We start from the raw sequence: 19,224 nt of genomic DNA on the forward strand, positions 1-19,224 counted from the left end.
TTGATACGGTTGTCTCTATGTCTATCATTGTGTTATTTGTTTCCCTTTGCATCCCTTCTATTTTTGATTATCTGCTCCTTCCTTCTTGTCTTTTAGGATAGACAGTCTTACAGTTCTTAGATTTTCTGAAATACCCCTATAATAATGACCCTCTGATACCTACTGGACATGGACTTTGCACCTCTCAGTCCCATCTCCCCATCTTCCTAATCGGGTTTTCTTCAAAATGATCCCTAGTCCTCTTGCATGGAAATCTGAAAATGTCTGTGGCTGGGCCCACCGCAGACCTCCTGAATCAGAACCTCTAGGGAGACGCAGGAACCTGCACTTTAAACACACCTCTAGCGATTCTGTTACTCGTTGAGGTTTGAGATACACTCTCTAGTCTCCTTGTGACTTCTCTGTGCTGCCTGTGCCCACTATTCTCTGACAAGTTCCCCCAGACCCTCCTCACATGCTCTTTAAATTCTCTGGATTACTGTAATCCACTTTTGCCTGTTCAACTGCAGTCACAGGTTCACACAGCTCCTTGCTCACCACAGCTTTTACCAACACTGGATCATGCTCCATTCGCATCCCCACAGTGGGAGTCCCTCATCTCTTCTCTTCCTGTAATTAAAGTGCAAGGAGTTTTAAAATAAAACGAACTTGACTTCTTGCAGGGGGGAGAGGGAGTGTGACTTAGTCTTAAGCTTTTTATTTCTCACCTGATTTTCACCAGCTACTTTAAAACTCACTCTGTCTAGTCTTTAGACGGAATAATATGACTTACAGAAGGAGAAGAGATGCTACTCTTCAGCTTTTTAGTAAGAGAAGGACTTTTTCATTGGGCGAATGTTTCTTTGCTGAAAATAATTTGAAAAATGAAGTGGTTACTTAACTTCTAACCCAGAGAAGTTCTTTATACAGCACTGTTGTTGTAAAGAACTCTGAAGACCTCCTGTGACACGCTAGGAATAGATTTCCTAGTAATTTAGTATGGAGAGAATAATGCAATTTGCATCTTAGATATCTTAATGGATTTCTTTTGTTTTATATATATAGACTGATCCAGTTCAAATGTATAATCTCATTCTCTCTCTCTCTCTCTTCCCTTCTAACTGGTAGCTATGCAATAGCCCTTACAGTGTTCTGCCCACAGAGTAATTATTTTACACATATCACTATATCAGACAAACCAAGATTAAAATCTTTCTTTGCCACTTCCTTAGGAAAGTGCTGTAGCCTCTGTCTGCGTTTCTTGTATAGCATATGTGAAGTGCCTGGCAAGTTGCCTTGCGATTCCCTTGGTTGTGTATCCTTAGTCCTTGCCCTGGCCCTCGCATGTCACAGGGAGACAGTGAAAGGTCAAGGTGAGAACCCTTTTCTTAAAAAAATAAAATCAATGTATGCTTCAAATTAGTTGATTAGCAAAATCCACTCTGGTGGATTAGCAAAGATCAGTCATTTCTAAGTTAATAACACAGAAATGTTTAAAAGACCAGCCTGACCAACATGGTGAAACCCCATTTCTACTAAAAATACAAAAATTAGCCTCGTGTGGTGGCAGGCGCCTCTAATCCCAGTTACTTGGGAGGCTGAGGCAGGAGAATTGCTTGAACCCAGGAGGCAGAGGTGGCAGTGAGCCGAGATCACACCACTGCACCCTTACCTGGGCAACAGAGTGAGACTCTGTTTCAAAATAAAAAATAAAAATAAAAAAAGACTTGTTTAAAAGAAACAGATGTATTATGCAGCAACTCAAATAATTAAATAAATGACAATGGGATTGATAGTCTGAGTTTTTTATTTTTAACTTAGTATTTCCAGTGTTCAATTTATTACCTTTTTGCCTGTTTTTTAAAAGAGCTTCACTAATAAAACATTTTGCATGTCCCTGTGAACTTTTATTGGGCTAGAGGTATTTTAAGAGGAGTAAGATAAGGGAGAATGGTCTCGTCTCATTTTTTTAATAGACTTGTAAAATATGAGCTTTTTAGATAGCAGCCATGTATGCAGCTACACTTGTTTCTTTAAATGTTTCCCCATTTCTTCCTTATCTATATCATCTTTTATCCTTTCAACTCTGTTTCGTCTTCAAGTCCCCAGTCCTTCTCAAGGCAGCCTGTTCCCTAGGCTCGTACTTTCTGAAGTTTCTGAAAGGTTTTTTTTTTTTTTGAGACAGGAGTCTCACTCTGTTGCCCATGCTGGAGTGCCATGGCACTATCTCAGCTCATTGCAAGCTCCGCCCCCCAGGTTCACACCATTCTCCTGCCTCAGCCTCCCGTGTAGCTGGGATTACAGGCGCCTGCCACTACACCTGGCTAATTTTTGTATTTTAGTAGAGACGGAGTTTCACCTTGTTAGCCAGGATGGTCTCTATCTCCTGACCTCGTGATCCTCCCACCTCGGCCTCCCAAAGTGCTGGGATTACAGGCGTGAGCCACCGCGCCTGGCCTGAAAGCTGTTTTCCTAAGAGTAGCTGTTTGTCTAAGCTCAGCATTCCCTTCTTCTGCTGTTCCATACTTACATTATGTGAGCTGGAATTAAGCCTAGCATACCAGTTCCTGTCATTGCCTCATTACCTTACAGGTGATCAAATGTTCAGCAAGGCACCGTAAACAGTCTGCTCCTAGCAGAATGAGGCTTCCATGCAGATACCTTGATGTTAGAAAAATTCCTCACTATTATTGTTACACCTTGTGCCAGTTTTGAAATGCCATAAAAAACCATTGTGAAGAGCCCACATCCGGTCAAGCAATTGTAATATGTGGTCCTGCTTTAGTTAATATCACTTCCGTTTTTCCTCCTAGTTTCTTTTCCCATTCATCTTACAGTCCATGGAGTCATATTTCTTGTTTGTAGAGAGCTACCCCCTCCTCCCACTCTTGTGTCTCCTTTCCTATAATTCCAGTCATGGATTCCATTCTGCAAGCCTCAGTGATACTTATGAGAATATGGCAGCTTCTGACTGCCAGAAACATAATGAGTATTAATTATTCCTGTTTGGAAATCCAGAACTCTTGAAGTCCAATATTAAAACTTAGAAAAGCCAAGCACATCAGTCTTAGCATTAGGGCCCCAATGGGTGGATCTGAGTCATGCAGCACACTCCAGGGAGTCTCCTAGAGGTGAAGAGTGGGGAAAGTGTGTGTGTGTGGCATTGGGGTGGAGGGGGCTTATTCAGTTATCCAAGTTGGAATGTTCTCAAGTACCATCATCAGCAAAAGAGAAGTTGGAGAAAAGGGGAATGGTCCATGGGTTAGTTCCTTGGAGAGTGGAATGAATCTTACTAATTACTGTTCTTTCCCAAAACCAGTGAGGCTACCATATCTTATTAGCATAACAGGAAGTAGGACCACAGCTCCTGGTTAGGTGAGAGAAAGAAACACAGAAGTGAAAAGACTAAATTGGCCATTTATTATATTTATGATATGTGTGTCAGCTTTTGCTTGATATTTAAAGACATTAAGGAATAAAGTTGTTGTCAATCACCATATAAAGAGTTGCTTTGAAATGGTGTTGCATAGAAAGGGAATTAGAAATCGGAATGCCCAACTGAAGAGTAAAAGTGCGCAAAAGAATGTACAAAAGGTCTTGTAAAATTTACAACAGTGCTAAATTATTTGTAATAGCAAAAGTTTTTAAACCATACAACGTCCTTCAGTAGGGAACTGGTTAAATAAGTGCTGGTTCATCTACACAATGGAGTCTGTAGCTGTTACAGAAAAGAGTGAGGAAGAGCTCTATACACTGACATGGAGTGAACTCCACTATGCAATTGTGTGAGAAAAAGAAAGAAAATAACCAACATGCAGGACACAGTACATAGTATGCTACTTTCCTGTAAGAAAGGAAGATTATGAATAATATGTACACATTTGATTACATTTACAAAGAGAAACAATACAATAAAAAACTAATAAGAACATATAAAGGGAAGAAGGATCAAGGTAGAGAAGACCATAAATGAGGCAAAACTTACCTGAATTCACCTCAATATGCAGTTTAACTTTGGAATTATGTAATGTTTTGACATAATCCATAAAACAAATTACATCAAAAAAAAGTACTCTCCCCACCACATACATGTAAAATGAGAAAAAAGAAACACATGACCTAATTGTACATTGTCAGTAACATAACCACAGAGAGAAAAGAATTATTCCAGCTCACCCTAGAACATCATATTTTTCACTGAACATTCTCAATTACTTATACTCTAAGGACAAAAAAAAGGGCTAAGAATGTTTAAATTGGATTCAGTAGTCTTACTATTAGCAGTTATATTGGTGTGATTAGGAATTAAGATTTTTCCATCTAATGGAAAAAAAGCATAAAATTTTTAAATTTATGTGAAAACCCTGTAAACTAAATTTGAATTAGAGGATCTATAGATCTTGCAGAAATTATTTTGAACAGCAGTAGGGAATATTTATTTATTATATAAATTCTGGTGTAGAGTTGTAGCATAAATGCAGAGTTAGAGTTCAGGGTCTTTCTCCACTCCCCTCCTTGTACTGTGGGCTTGGTCTTTGACCTCAGATTGACCCTTTCTGTGACAGAAAATACATTACTTTGCATTCTTTCTATCCCTGGTCTCCACTGTGTTCTCAGTGGAGCTGAAATCCGCCTTCTGAGAGTCCAGGTCCAGATGCTGGTCCCAGCCCTTCTTTCTGCTCCCTTGCAGTCTCCCATCTCTGAAGCTTGCTGAGCTTCCCTTCTCTAAAATAAGAATAACAGTGATCACAGGTGCCCTGTTTCCCTCCTAAACAATGAGGAACAATTGCTGACTTCGAAGATGCCTTCTGCCTTGTTGTTGCCATAATTTTTCAGTGTTTTGTCCCCATTATTACATTCTTGAATGGACACATTTATGAAATTCCACTGGAGGTTGGAATCATTTTAACTTTACCTAGAAAAAGAAATATTTCCAGTTCATTACCACAGATTGGATGGGAGGTAATATACTTTGTCTTTTTTATTTCTTTCAGCCATGGAATTCCATGAACACTTGCACAGCATAGGCACCAAGGAAGGTTTGAAGGAAAGAAAGCTACAAAAAGCAGTGGAGAGCTTTACCTGGAATATTACCATCTTAAAGGTACCTACAGAGTTGTTTCTGATGCTGGTGATTTTGCAGTCTTTACAGCATGCTTCCCTTTCTTAGTATAACATTTCCTGCATGGTACATGGTCAGCCACTGAGATTGTAGAATGGATACAGAAATCACATGAAGAACTCTGCCCTCCTAGAGTCTGTAGGCACAACAGTTTGGCATTGTAGATCAGATGAAGAACACGGGAACTTCTATGATTGGCACATTGTAGGTTCTGATAGATAAAGGACTTTGTCATTTTATCCGTAAGACATTTTAAAGTTTATAAATGCCAGTTGCTATATGTAAAATAGAAAATATTGATTACAGAGAAATGATTGGGAATTTAAAGATTCTAGTTACTCAAATTTCATATAACACTTTATAATTATAGCTATAATGTTCATATAATCCCAGAAATAAATAGAAAAGAATTGTATGGAGCATAATCAAAGGAAATACATAAAAGAATTGTTATTGAAAGAAATATTTCTTGAAGGGAAATGCCATCTCTGTGCATATCTATTTTGGCGTAACAGTTTTTAAAAATTAACTTTTTTATTTTTATTATAAAATAATATATTTTCATTGTCAAAAATGTCAAAAGAGCAATAATCAAAGGTGAACACAATCCCATCATCCAGGGACAATTACTGTTGGCCTTTTGCTGTGCATTCTCTCAGGCTGATTTTCTACTTTATATGTAATATGACATAATTTTTAAAATAATATGGTGTATGTACCTCGAAACTTTTGAGTTTTACCTCAATAGTTCTTCTCAGTGTTATTCACAGAGCATCAATAATAATAACACAGAGGTTATTTCATTCCAGATCTTGGACAATTAATAAATGTAAAATTACTCTCTGGTGTTTGCCTTCCAAACTTTCTGCTTAGCTGAATTTGTAGGGAAGAAAGGAAGGCTTCCCTTTCACCCTCTGAAGCTGCCTTGAAAACGAACCGACAAGTGACAGATTAGCAGGCATGAAAAGACCTACATATTATGTTTATTTAAGGTGCAGAAGCATGGGGAATGACAGGAGGATGATTACCTAACAACCCAGTGTGATCTTGATGCTTACAAACCCTTCTTCATAGTGGAGGGACATGGGGGAAGTGTGGCCGTTTTTGAGGGCTAGTAAATGAATTTTAGGGGAAATGAATGGGCCCAGTGCTCAGAAATGGGATAGTAAATGATTCTCGTTGGGAATCGAATGGTCTGAGAAGGAAAAATAGTTTGGGAGGAAGTTCTTTGTGCTGTAGTTGTGGTGTTAAATTTTCAGTCTCTTCTTCTGTAATACAAATTTTAATCTTCTCTGGTTAATGAAATTTCAGAGAGGAGATCAGAAGCATTTGTGCTCGTCCTTGGTGGGTTCAGTTTCTAGTTAGATAAGGGAATTTGAACAGCCTCATCTTTGGGAGAGAGAGGACTGAGAGATATGTGTTGGGGGTGGTCAGAGAAACCTTGAGCCTGCTTCTTTAGGTCAGCATGTCAGTGTCATCTTTTGGGGTATTGTTTTCTGAGCCCCAACAGATTCAAGACCGTAAAGACATTATCACAGCTGCCATTTTAAATTTCCTCATTCCCCCTCAATTAAAAGCTCCATCCCTGGAGCTGACAATAATTTTCAGATTTGATGTAATAAAAGGTCTCTTCCAAAGCTAGTCACCATTTGCATTTTTCTCACGTTAAACTTCTACTTATTTTTATAATTAAGATCATTTTCTTGACTTCTTCAGACATTTCCCTCTTTACATATGTACTTTTCTTATATACCTATTTTGCTTAGAATGTAACCCTGATTGTTTGCAGATCAGTAAACAGCAGATGTAAGAATTTACAACGAAAAAGGATTTGGCTTTACAATTTGCTGATTCACTCCTGGTCAGAGGTGGGGGGCACACTACAAATTTCCTGTAAACTCAGAAAATATGGCACAGCAGATTAAGCCCTGTGGTAGGAACAAATGCTCACTTTGTTTTAATTTTATTAGAGGCAAATAAAGACGTAGGGACCAAACTTTGGCCTGTCAAGTACCCTTGCTACTCCTGTGTGGTCCGGGAACCAGCAGCCTAGGCCTCAGGGGGGAACTTGTTAGAAATTCAGAATCTCAAGCCCCACCCTGGTCCTGCTGATTCAGAACCTGCATTTTTACAAGATCCCCAGGTGATTCTTAGGCACATTCAAGTTTGAGAAGCACTGGGCCTAGAGCCACCAAAAATGGGAGCCTGATGCACATATTAATGAAAAACAGCTGACATAAAGCAGTGTGCCATATTTTAGAAGTAATTGGACCAAATAGATACATTGAAGAAACCTACTTTCTTTTGAATTGTGTCCAGGAGAGAGAATTAACACCTCAGACTTATGTTCATATGGAAGTAAATGTATAGGATGGGGTAATAGGTCTTTTTTTAATTTCCAGGATAATATTTGCTACAGATGGTGTTTGAGGATGGTAGAACGTAAGTGAGGGATGAGGAAGAATTGGAAAGATCTGTGTGTCATTTCTGTAGAATGGGGGGCTTTTTTCATTCCTGTATGTCACTGATTTAAACTTTCTTTAGAAGAATGAGTGCTGACAGGGAATCTTGAACGTGAATTTAGGTCTGAGTTGAGCTACCAGTATTTTCCTGGCAGGAGGGCATGGGATCTGTTGAGTTCCTCCCATCACTTTTTCTTTGCAGTGAACTTGGAGAGGTGGCAGTGCTCTAGGCAGATGGCCAGCAGTAAACACACAGCAGGAGGCTCCCAGTGGCACAAATGCTTAGGGAGGGTTTCAGATGACCCCGGAAATGCAGAGGAGAGGAAGTGAAGGAGGAAGCCAGGAAGACTGCTGAAGGAGCTCTGAAACAGGCCAAGGCTTGAGAATTACCTGGGATGCTTAAAAATGCCGTCCCCTAAGCCTAACCCCAGCCTTCCCAGACCAGAATCTCTAGGCTTGGAACCAAGGAATCTGCTTATTTAACAAGTTTCTTGGGGGATTCTGAGGCACACTAAAAACAAACCTTATTATGATTGTCCTAGAATCAAAAGCTTTCCTGATGCGTCACCACAGTCATTTGAACCATGAGGAGGGAGGGTGACCAGCCGTCCCAGCAACAAGACATTCAGTGCTAGAACCAGGACAGTCCGGGCAAACTGGGACCATTGATCACCCTGACAGGAGTTCCTGCCACTAAAAATGTCCTTTCATTAAAGGATGTCTGTCCCAGTTTTTATGAATCTTTACTTGCTTTGTTTAGTTTTTTAATTTTGAAGGTTCTTTTAAAATTCAGAAATGAACAAAGAAGAAATAAAGTCATCTATAACTGCCACACCCAAAATTATCTACTATTAACATCTTGGCATACTTCCCGTCTTTTTTTTTCTTGAAAAAAAAGCATTCATTTGTCATTGTAAATCTGTCTTTTTTAAAAAAGAAAAATGTTTTTAAATGACCCAAGATTATCCCTCTGAGAAATAACCATTATTAGATGTAGGTGACCTTATTCCAGGAACCTTTCTATATGAATATGTCTGGATGGATCAGTACATATTTTATTGATTCTAAGTCACACTTTTTCTTCACACTTTCGGTGTCTTTGAAATTAGTGTACATCTTATAGTCCATGGCATCTTTGCATTATATCCTGTTTAAATTGGCAATGATTTTTCTTTGTTAGTGCTACATAAAATACTGTCACATCTCACAAGCACTAATGTCTCAGATATTATGAAATAAGTTATGTCAGTAGACATAATTCTTTTTTTCCTTTTCTTTTTTGAGTTGGAGTCTCACTCTGTCACCCAGGCTGGAATGCAGTGGCACAATCTCAGCTCACTGCAACCTCTGTCTCCTGGGTTCAAGTGATTCTCCTGCCTCAGCCTCCCAAATAGCTGGAACCATATGCATGTGCCACCATGCCCAGCTAATTTTTGTATGTTTAGTAGAGACAGGGTTTCACCATCTTGGCCAGGCTAGTTTCGAATTCCTGACCTCAAGTAATCTTCCCACTTCAGCCTCCCAAAGTGCTGGGATTACAGGCATGAACCATCGCGCCTGACCGATAGAATTCTAATGTAATTGTTCTTTAATATTTTTTAAGTACTAAATTTCATTTTACTTAACCATAAAGATGCTAAATGAATTGGTGAGCAATTTCTACCATAATAAAGATTTATTTCCATTTCCCAAAAGATCCCTTTGAGGGTAAGAAAAGGGATTATGAAAAATGTTAATAGAAGTCATTTTGTCGGATATTTTTAAAGCTCCATGTTTTAGTTATAGGTATTGTTGATTGACCTGCTATGAAAGATGACAATATGGGCCAGGCATGGTAGCTCATGCCTGTAATCCCAGCACTTTGGAAGGCCAAGCCGGGTGGATCATCTGAGGTCAGGAGTTCAAGACCAGCCTGGCCAACATGATGAAACCCCGTCTCTACTGAAAATACAAAAATTAGTTGGGCATGGTGGCGGGTGCCTGTAATCCCAGCTACTTGGGAGGCTGAGGCAGGAGAATCACTTGAACCCAAGAGGCGGATGTTGCAGTGAGCCAAGATTGCGCCACTGCACTCCAGCCTGGGCGACAGAGCGAGACTCTGTCTCAAAAAAAAGAAAGATGATAATATGAGCATCCTCTAATATTACTAGATGGAGCATATTGGTTTTTTTTATTGTCTATGTTAAAAGTATTCATATTTGGTCTTAAAACTGTAATTGCCATGTCACTTGAAGTTCAGTATTTAAATTGGTTCACTGTCACCATCAATCTGAGAAGGCACCCATGCTTTCCTGCAGCCTACATGAATAGCAGGGAAAAGAGAGAAAGCCAGCGGGTGTCATTGCCAGGCTTCTTATGATACTTGGACCCAGCTTTCTCTTCTCAGAGTTTGTAAAATGTCCTGTTCTAGGGTTTCTGCTGCAAACTGGGGAGAGGGTGTAATCCATTCCCACAGGCCTCCAGTTGCTTCTTTGATTTAGAAACCAACTTTCAAACCTCCCTCCGTTAGGTACTCTGCATCATTCTTTTTTGTGTGTCAACTTTGCGACATAATGTTTGTAAAATAAAATTCACCAATTTTGAGCACAGAATCCTATGAGTTCTGACAAATGTATATAAAGGCATACCTTGGAGACTGCTTTTTCAGTTCCAGACCATGGCAATAAAGCAAACATCACAATAAAGTGAGTCACATGATTTTTTCGGTTTCCCAGTATATATAAAAGTTATATTTACACTATAATATGGTCTACTAAGTGTACAGTAGCATTTATGTCTAAAAAATGTACATAGCTTAATTTAAAAATACTTTATTGCTAAAAAAATGCTAATAATCATCTAAGCCCTCAGCTAGTTGTAATCCTTTTGCTGGAGGAGGATCTTGTCTCCATGTTAATGGGTGATGACTGATTAGGGTGGTGGTTGCTGAAGGCTAGGGTGGCTCATGGCAATTTCTTAAAATAAGACAACAATGGAGCTTGCTGCACCGATGGACTCTTTCTCTCACCACAGATTTCTCTGTAACATGCAATGCTGTTCAATAGCATTTTACCCACAGTAGAACTTCTTTGAAAATTAGTCTTCTCCAACCCTGCCTTTCCTTGATCAATTAAGTGTATGTAATATTGCAACTCCTTTGCTGTAATTACAGCAGTGTTCACAGCATCTTCACCGGAGTAGATTCCATCTCAAGAAACCACTTTCTTTGCTCATTCATAAGAAGCAACTCCTCATGCATTACAGTTTTACGATGAGATTGCAGCAATTTAGTCACCTCTTCAGGCTCTATTTCTAATTCTAGTTATCTAGCTATTTTCATCCCATCTGCATGTACTTTCCCCACTGTCATCGTGAACCCCTCCAAGTCAACCATGAGGGCTGGGATCAACTTCCTCCAAAATCAGCTTCTTCCAAACTCCTGTTAATGTTGACATTCTGACTTCTCCCATGAATCATGAATGTTATTAATGGCATCTTAGAATGGTGAATCCTTTCCAGAAGGTCTTCAATTTACTTTACCCAGATTCATCAGAGGAATCACTATCTATGGCAGCTATAGCCTTATTAAATGTATTTCTTAAATAATAAGACTTGAAAGTCAAAATTATTCTTTGATCCATGGGCTGCAGACTGGATATTGTATTAGCAGGCGTGAAGACGATGTTAATCTCCTTGTGCATCCCTATCAGAGCACTTGTGTGACCAGGTACGTTGTTGATAGGCAGTAATATTGTGAAAGGGACCTTTTTTACTGAGTCCCAACTGTGGGCTTAAAATATTCAGGAAACCATGCTGTAAACACGTATGTTGTCATCTAGGCTTTATTGATCCATTTATAGAGCACAGGCAGAGTAAATTTAGCATAATTCTTAAGGACCCTAGGATTTTCAGAATGGCCAATGAGCGTCGGCTGCTACTTAGAGCCACCAACTGCATTATTCCCTAACAAGTTTATCAAACTGTCCTTTGAATCCTTGAAGCCAAGCATTGACTTCTCCTTTTGAGCCATGAAAGCCCTAGATGGCATCTTCTTTCAATAGAAGGCTGTTTCATCTGTACTGAAAATCTGTTGTTTAGTATAGCCACCTTCATCAGTGATCTTGGCTAAATCTTCTGGGTAACTCACTGCACCTTCTACATCAGCACTTGCTGCTTTGCATTGCACTTTGATGTGATGGAGATGGCTTATTTCCTTAAACCTATGACCCAACCACTGCTAGCCTCTAGCTTTTCTTCTGCAACTTTCTTACCTCTCTTAGCCTTCGTAGAATTGAAGAGAGTTAGGGCCTTGCTCTGGAATAGGCTTTGGCTTAAGAGAATGTTGTGGCTGGTTTGATCTCCTATTGAGACCACTCAGACTTTCTGCATATCAGCAATAAGGCAGCTTTGCTTTCTCATCATTCGTGAGTTCACTAGAACAGCACTTTAACTTTCCTTCACAAGCTTTTCCTTTGCATTAAAAACTTGGATAAATGTTTGGTGCAAGAGGCCTAGCTTTTTGCTCATCTTGGCTTTTGACTTGAACTTGGCCTTCCTCAGTAAGCTTTATTACTTCTAGTGTTTTATTTCAAGTTCTTTTCACTTGAACACTTGGAGGCCTTTGTAGGGTTATTTTTTGGCCTAATTTTCATATCGTTATGTCTCAGGGATTTTTCATGTCGTTAGGGAGGCCTAAAGAGACAGAGAGAGATGGAGAGTGGCCAGTGGAACAATCAGAACACACACAACATTTACCAATTAAGTTTGCTGTCTTATAAGGAAGGGCACACCTTATAGTGCCCCAAAACAATTACAATAGTAGCATCAAATACCACCAATCACAAATCACCATAACTGATATAATAATAATGAAAAAGTTTGAAATATTGTAAGAATTACCAAAATGTGACACAGAGACACAAAGTGAACACATGCTGTTGGAAAAATGACACTGTAAACTTGCTTGACGCAAGGTTGCCACAAACATTCAGTTTGTTAAAAAAAAAAAAAATGCAGTATTTGTGAAGTGTGATAAGATAAACTATATCTGGAGTCATGCAACCCCCAGCACAATGATGATAGGTGTCACCCTGCTCCCCCAAATTGCATTGTGCCCCTTTGTAGTAAAATCCTTTATGTTGGCAACCACTTATCTTATTTCTGTCTCTATAGTTTCACCTGTTCCAGAATGTCATATAAATGGAATTCCATGGCATCCAGTCTTTTCTGCCTGGCTTCTTTCATGTAGCATAGTGCTTTGAGTCATACAAGTTAATGTAGGTTTCAGTACTCCAGTCCTTTTTATTGCTAAATATTATTCTGTTTTATGGATATAACACATTTTGTTTATACATGCATCGATTTATGGACATTTGTGTTGTTTCCAATTTTTAGCTATTATAAATAAACCTTCAATGAACATTGACATATCAGTCTTTGTATAGACATGTTTTTATTCTTCTTGGGTAAATATGAGTGCGATTGCTGGGTCACATGGTAGATGTATGTGAGACTTGATAAAAAACTGCCACAGTGCTTTAAAATAAAACTGATGTTCCATTTTGCATGTCCTCAGCAGTGTTACAAGGGTTTCAGTTGCACCACATCCTTGTCAACACTTGGAATTGTCAGTTTTGTCATTCTAGTAAGTGGATGGGGGTTGAGCATCTTTGTGTGTATATGAGTTTTAAAAAATATATGACAGGCTCTGATGTGGTTTTCTTTATGTTTCTTCTGCTTGGGGTTTGTTGAGATTTTTAGATATGTGAATTTATAGTTTTTAACAAATTTGGAAACTTTTTGGTGATTCTTTCCTGAAATGTTTTTCTCTCTTACCCTTTCTACCATCTTTCTGTAACTCCAATTATGTGTATAAATATACTGCTTGATATTATTATCCCACAATCACAGATGCTTATTCATTAGTTTTGAAATATTTTCTGTGGTTTAAAAAAAAATTTTTTTTTTTGAGACAGGATCTCACTCTTGCCCAGGCTGGAGTGCAGTAGCATGAACACTACTCATTGCAGCCTCAACCTTCTGAGCTGAAATGATCCTCTCATCTCAGCCTCCTGAGTAGCTGGGACCACAGGCACATGCTACCATGCCTGGATAACTTGTACATTTTTTGTTGAGACTAGTTTTGCCATGTTCCCCAGGTTGGTTTCAAACTCCTGGCCTCAAACAATCCTCCCACCTCAGCCTCCCAACGTGTTGGAATTACCTTACTCAGCCGTTTCCTTTTTGTTTTCCTTTTTAATTCTTGATATTTTTATTTCTATGTCTTCAAGCAATATTGCTGTATTTTCAAGCAATACTTCTATCTTCTGTAATATCTAATCTGCCATTAATCCTATTCAGTTTTATTTTTAATTTCAAATTTCTCATGTTTCTGTTCATGCTAGTCATATCCTCTACCTTCTTGAAGACATGTCATATATTCACAATAGCTGTTTTCCAACTCCTTCCTCTCTGCTTCTCGGCCCCTCATATTCTAGCCACTGTTGGCTCCCTGAACTCCATGCTCTGTCTTCTCACCCCAGTGGGACTGCTGGGCTCTGTTTGAGTTCCCTTTTCCTGTACTGCACCTGGAAACTGCAAGCAGTAAGCTGGACACGATTCTTTGTATTTCTTCTCTCAGGATCACTGTGTTGTACTATCTGAAAGTCATTGTTTTCTGCATTCTGTCTGGTTTTCTAATTGTATGCCAGCCACATTTCCAACTTTTCCTAGGTCATTTCTTTCTTCCCACCCTCTGCCCCATCTGTTACTCCATGAAACAGAGAGGATGTTCGCTCAGTTTTCATCTCTCTGGTTTGGTTGTGTTTGAGATAGAACTTTCAGAACTTTTATGACTTGCCAACATGACTTCTATGAGTTTTAGTTTATAGAATGATGTTATACCCTTTTTTTAGTTTGGTTGCTGTTTGTGGCTTTTTGCTTGGCTTTATTTATGCTCATTTCATCAGGAATGTGGAATGGAAATTCTGTAATGCATTTTCAATCCACCAGCTTAATCAAGACTTCCTCTACCTTTATTTTCCAGTTGCCAAAATATTCACTGTACTGGTGGTAATTTTCACTGTGTCGATTCATTGCCACTCCTAAAATGGTAGAATCTCATACTAGAAGAGTCCTGTTTTCATTGGTCTGTTTTGGTTACCAAGAGTAGAAACTCTCTCTGGCCAGCTCACAGAGGAGTGGCCACAGATGCTGGCTCACACAAGGGATCATGAGAGGGACAGGGACCTCAGGGAACTGGAGACCAGAAACTGCAGTCCAGCCTCATGACAACAGCAGGCTGTCCGAAAACCTGGCGGCCCCCGAGGTAGCTGACCCTCTCTGTGGAACAGGGGTCTTTCTGCTTACCTTTCCGCCTCTTCTCCATTCTGCTGCTTCTGCTGGCTGGCTCATTCTATTCACTCAGAGTTTCTACTGCTTTATAACTTTTTCTGGCCTTGGTCTGTTCTTTACCATACCTTCTCAGCATTTATTTCAAGTACTCATCTATTTGTATTTCCTACCTCAGCCTAGGCTTTTAGCTCCAGACCAGTGGTCCTGATAAATCTCCTCTTGTATTAAATGTCCTTTGATCAGGTTCTCTCTCTGCTTTAATCCACTTTGTCCAGGAAGGTATTGTCAGGTAGTACAACATATGGCACCCTTTGGTGACTGTTTCAGTTGTCTATTGCTATATAACAAACCACTACAAAACTAGTGGCTTAAAACAACGACTTCTTATTTCTTGTGATTCTGTGGGTTAGCTGGGCTCAGCCAGATGGTTTTCCTGCTCCATACAGTGTTAGCTGGGATCACTTAAGAGATTTTCTTCTGCTGGGAACTCAGCTTGGCCTGGAACATCCAAGAAGGCACTCACATGGCTGGATCTCATCTGGGGTGGCTGGGATGGCTGGACTTTTTTTTATAGCATCTATATCATATCTTGGACTTAAATTAAGCTTGTTACAGCCCAAGATGTTTTCCAGATGAATGGCTGCCAGGCTAGCTCTCCTGACCTGTGTCCCTCTACCATCAGAAACAAGACTATCAATAAACCCTGAAAGTAATTAGAGATTCATTCTCTTTAGGAACCTAAGACTTCTGCCAAAAAATAAATCAATGAAACAGATGGTTTTTGCACCTGGTAAGACATTTGTCTTGATTTTCTTCATTTTCACCTGAGGTACAGTGCTTATCTTGAAGACTTAAAAGACTGGCATTTGTTTCCTTTTTGAAGTTACCATGATAGTTGATGTATGACTCCTTTTATTGAGGCTCATATCTTTTAGTTGTTTTTATTTATTATAGGTAGAATATTATGTTGTCTCTTTTCCTGAAAAGCTATAATTGACTGAAAGCCATTTCTCTATTTAGTGTGTGAAAATGCCTCAGAATGGCTCAGAAAATCAAACTACAGTAGCATTTGTCATTAGGCAGGCTGTCCTTTCTGGTCCATTTGAAACACAGTAAAACCTCCAATATTGGGACCCCACTCATGTGGAGTTTGTGATTACTCAGCTAATGTTTGACTGTGTAAATGGTGTACTTGGAAGGTTAATAGTGCGAAGGAGGTGCTTACGTGCGCGCTATTTTCCCTGGTGTTTCCAAGGGCTCTTACGCCCATGGGCCAGCCCCACTTGCCTCTCAGTGTCCCCTCGCTCTCTGCGTCCTCTCTCTACACAGCTGGGCCACCCTCCCCTGCCCTCTGGCCCTGGTCCCTGCCTGGAACCCTCTGCTGACACCCAACCTTCTGTGCTTAGGTCATGGCTCACCTCCACTGTCTGGAGACTCCAAAGGCTGCTCCTGAATGCTCACCCTACCTCTGCCACCAGAGTTGCCAGCTCTGTGCCAGACGAGGCCACTGTCGTACTGCATGGTGGACTTTAGCCCTTCCCATGGCCAGGTCTGTAGCAGAGGGACATGCAGTCAAAGTCAGAACCTAGAACGCTTTGTAGCATAGAAATCATTCTGCTAAATGGTTGGGCTCCAGAGGTGCCATGTGTTGGAGTCATGGTCACTCCTCTGTGGCAGGCAGCATCAGCCCCTGGGCCTGCCGCCATCCTTTCCTGCCCTGAGTTTCCCCAGCTCAGACACTGTCTCCTCCGTGGTGCTGCTGAGGAGCCCCCAACCCTCTGTCTTTGGTGAAGGAAATGTAAAATTGTTTATAAGGAGGAAGGCATTCATTCTGAATTTAATAAATTGAATATTATATGTAAAATTATTAACTTTTGTACAAACCTCTGAGCACAACCTTGGGAAAACTGGAGACTAACTGTAAATGTGATGACAGCCCAAATATAGGCAAAAGGTGTGGCAGGCAAAGGAAGCCGCACGGATAGTCAGATCTGTGCAGCCCACTGTCCTTGCATCATCAAGACACTGCCTCGAACCACAGAAACATCTCTTTGGATCCAGGAAAAACCAAGGGCAGGAGCTGTGCTTAGAGGGCTCTCCTTTCTGCTCCTGCACAGAACCCCTCATCCCCCTCTGGCAGCTTCTTTGCACCCTTTGGGGTGGAAGTCAGGGTGGAGGGAAGGCGGTCTTCCCGCTGTGGGGAGACAAGCTGATTTGCAGTTCATGTTCCATGCCCATCAAACATGTGAGTGCACATACAGGAAGCCAAAACGACAGAAAACATCACTCACTCTTGGAATGAGCCTAACATCCTGTACAACAGCCTGTGTCCTGTTGCTCTAGGTTTAGGTGACTCTGATGATCAGGGAGTCTTTTTTCAACCATAAGGTTTATTGAGACTTCAGTGGGAAGTGGGCCTGACCAAGCTAGGAGGCCTTCCTTAATTCTAATGAATGTGCCACAATCTCAGCCAGCCTCAAAAGAGCTCTTGAAAGGAGAACTGTCAACGTATAATCATGAGAGGCAATTTAGAATCCGTAGCCAAGACTCCTACAATCCATTCATTCTTTCCCCCCCGCCAGACAGAGTCTTGCTCTGTCCCCCAGGCTGGAGTGCAGTGTGTGATCTTGGCTCACTGCAACCTTCACCTCCCGGGTTCAGGTGATTCTCCTGCCTCAGCCGCCCGAGTAGCTGGGATTACAGTCGCCCGCCACCGTGCCTGGCTAATTTTTGTATTTTTAGTAGAGACAGGTTTCGTCATGTTGGCCAGGCTGGTCTCGAACTCCTGACTTCAGGTGATCTACCCACTTCAGCCTCTGAAAGTGCTGGGATTGCAGGTGTGAGCCACCACACCTGTTTCATTCTTTTGTTCACTCATTCCTCATTCAACAAACACACATTGGAAATCCGTATTTCTGTTTCTGCTTTTAATTACAGGAAGAGTGAATTGTCTACACAGTTTTTGATGTGCTGGGTACATGAAAAATGTAGTGGACATTTCAACTTGCTTGCTTTAAAATATTGTATGCGGTCTGTGGGGTTCAACTCTCTATAGCTTTGGCCTCACAGTTTAGTTTATCCAACAGGAAAATAAAACAAACACACCAGAGAGAAAGCTGTGTGTGTGTGTTTCAGTGTGATTTGCTGTTCAGACTCTACCTGTAATCTCTCTAAACTCAGTGTCCTTTTTATAAAAGAGGAATGGTAATAGCTCTTCCCCTGCATCCTGTCTTTGTAGAGCAGGTGGTATCAGTGAAGGTACCTAAATTCTGCTGGGTTCCTGTCTGTGTTCCCAAATAGATAAGGAAGCCAGGAAGGAGGAGTATTTTCGTGCCTCAGACTCCCATAATGGTATGAGTACCCTCCTTCTTCTCCTCCCTCACACTGCATGTGATTTGGAAAAAAGTGCCTGCTGGCCCCCAGGAAATGGCAAGTGCTAATCTTTGCTCTCTTCAACACCCAAGCATGTGGCCATTACACAGGTGGCAGAGGGCAGGGGAAGTCTTAGCTGCCACACTGGATCCCTCACCTCAGAAGTAAGACAACTGTTTTTCTCTAATAGATAGTTGGACAAAAGGACTTTGAAAACATTAGCCAGTTGTAGAATCCCTGTTGTTTTGTCCCTATGTCTGAATAAAAGCAATGACTTGTACTTGTTAATTTTGGCTCCTAAAATGTAGCACTAACAGATGTGTCTTGAAATATTTTTAATATATTAAAAACTAGAACATCTTTTGTGGTCATACAGAAAGTATGGTGATTAGCCCAAGGGTTGAGCACAGCTGGGGTGCGGTTCTGGCATTTGGAGCTGTCATCATTCTTTTCCTGGCTGCTGCGGCCTCTGATCCAATCCCAGGTAAGCCACAGGCTCAGCCAGAAAAAGCACGGTCACGCCAGACTCGCAGCAAGAGCTGCTGGGATCCAGCCACTGCCCTTAGTTACATCTTTTAAAGATTACTAAGTAAGAACCTTAAATATTTTGACCTAAGGTTGTTAAAAACTCTTTCAAGATGAAAACCAAATAGAATAAGTTAAAAAAATTCAAACCAGAATGTGTGAAATCAAATGACATTTGAGTTGTTCAGCTGAAAACATTGCAAAGCCAGCTTTGTGGAAGGAGTCTTCAAAACCAGACACCCTGTGTCAGTGGGTGGCAGTGTTTTAAGTAACCTTTGCTCTTTTCAAGTCTTTTGAATCTATGAAATATGAACACTGCTACAACAAACACCCCCACCTCTTTCAGATTTTTTTTTTTTTTTTTTTTTGAGACAGTTTTGTTCTTGTTGCCCAGGCTGGATACTTGGTTTCCAGTTCAAAATTCTTCATATT

The 19,224-nt window shown here is 40.5% G+C and overlaps 1 protein-coding gene across 3 annotated transcripts in view; it reads left to right on the top strand.

The window, feature by feature from the left end:
* PLCL2 (phospholipase C-like 2) overlaps window positions 1-19,224 on the top strand; it is a 211,021-nt gene that overhangs the window by 183,622 nt on the left and 8,175 nt on the right. For 2 of the 3 annotated variants that reach the window (XM_011933713.1, XM_011933714.1), the window contains exon 5: window positions 4,974-5,083. In XM_011933713.1, coding sequence (XP_011789103.1) covers window positions 4,974-5,083 — 110 coding nt within the window. Of the gene's footprint in view, window positions 1-4,973; window positions 5,084-18,195; window positions 18,554-19,224 lie in introns of those variants that run through there. The other variant, XM_011933715.1, reaches the window with a different exon arrangement.

The sequence above is a fragment of the Colobus angolensis genome, unplaced genomic scaffold, assembly GCF_000951035.1.
Source record: "Colobus angolensis palliatus isolate OR3802 unplaced genomic scaffold, Cang.pa_1.0 Scaffold129, whole genome shotgun sequence".
In the NCBI taxonomy this organism is placed as follows: Eukaryota; Metazoa; Chordata; class Mammalia; order Primates; family Cercopithecidae; genus Colobus; species Colobus angolensis.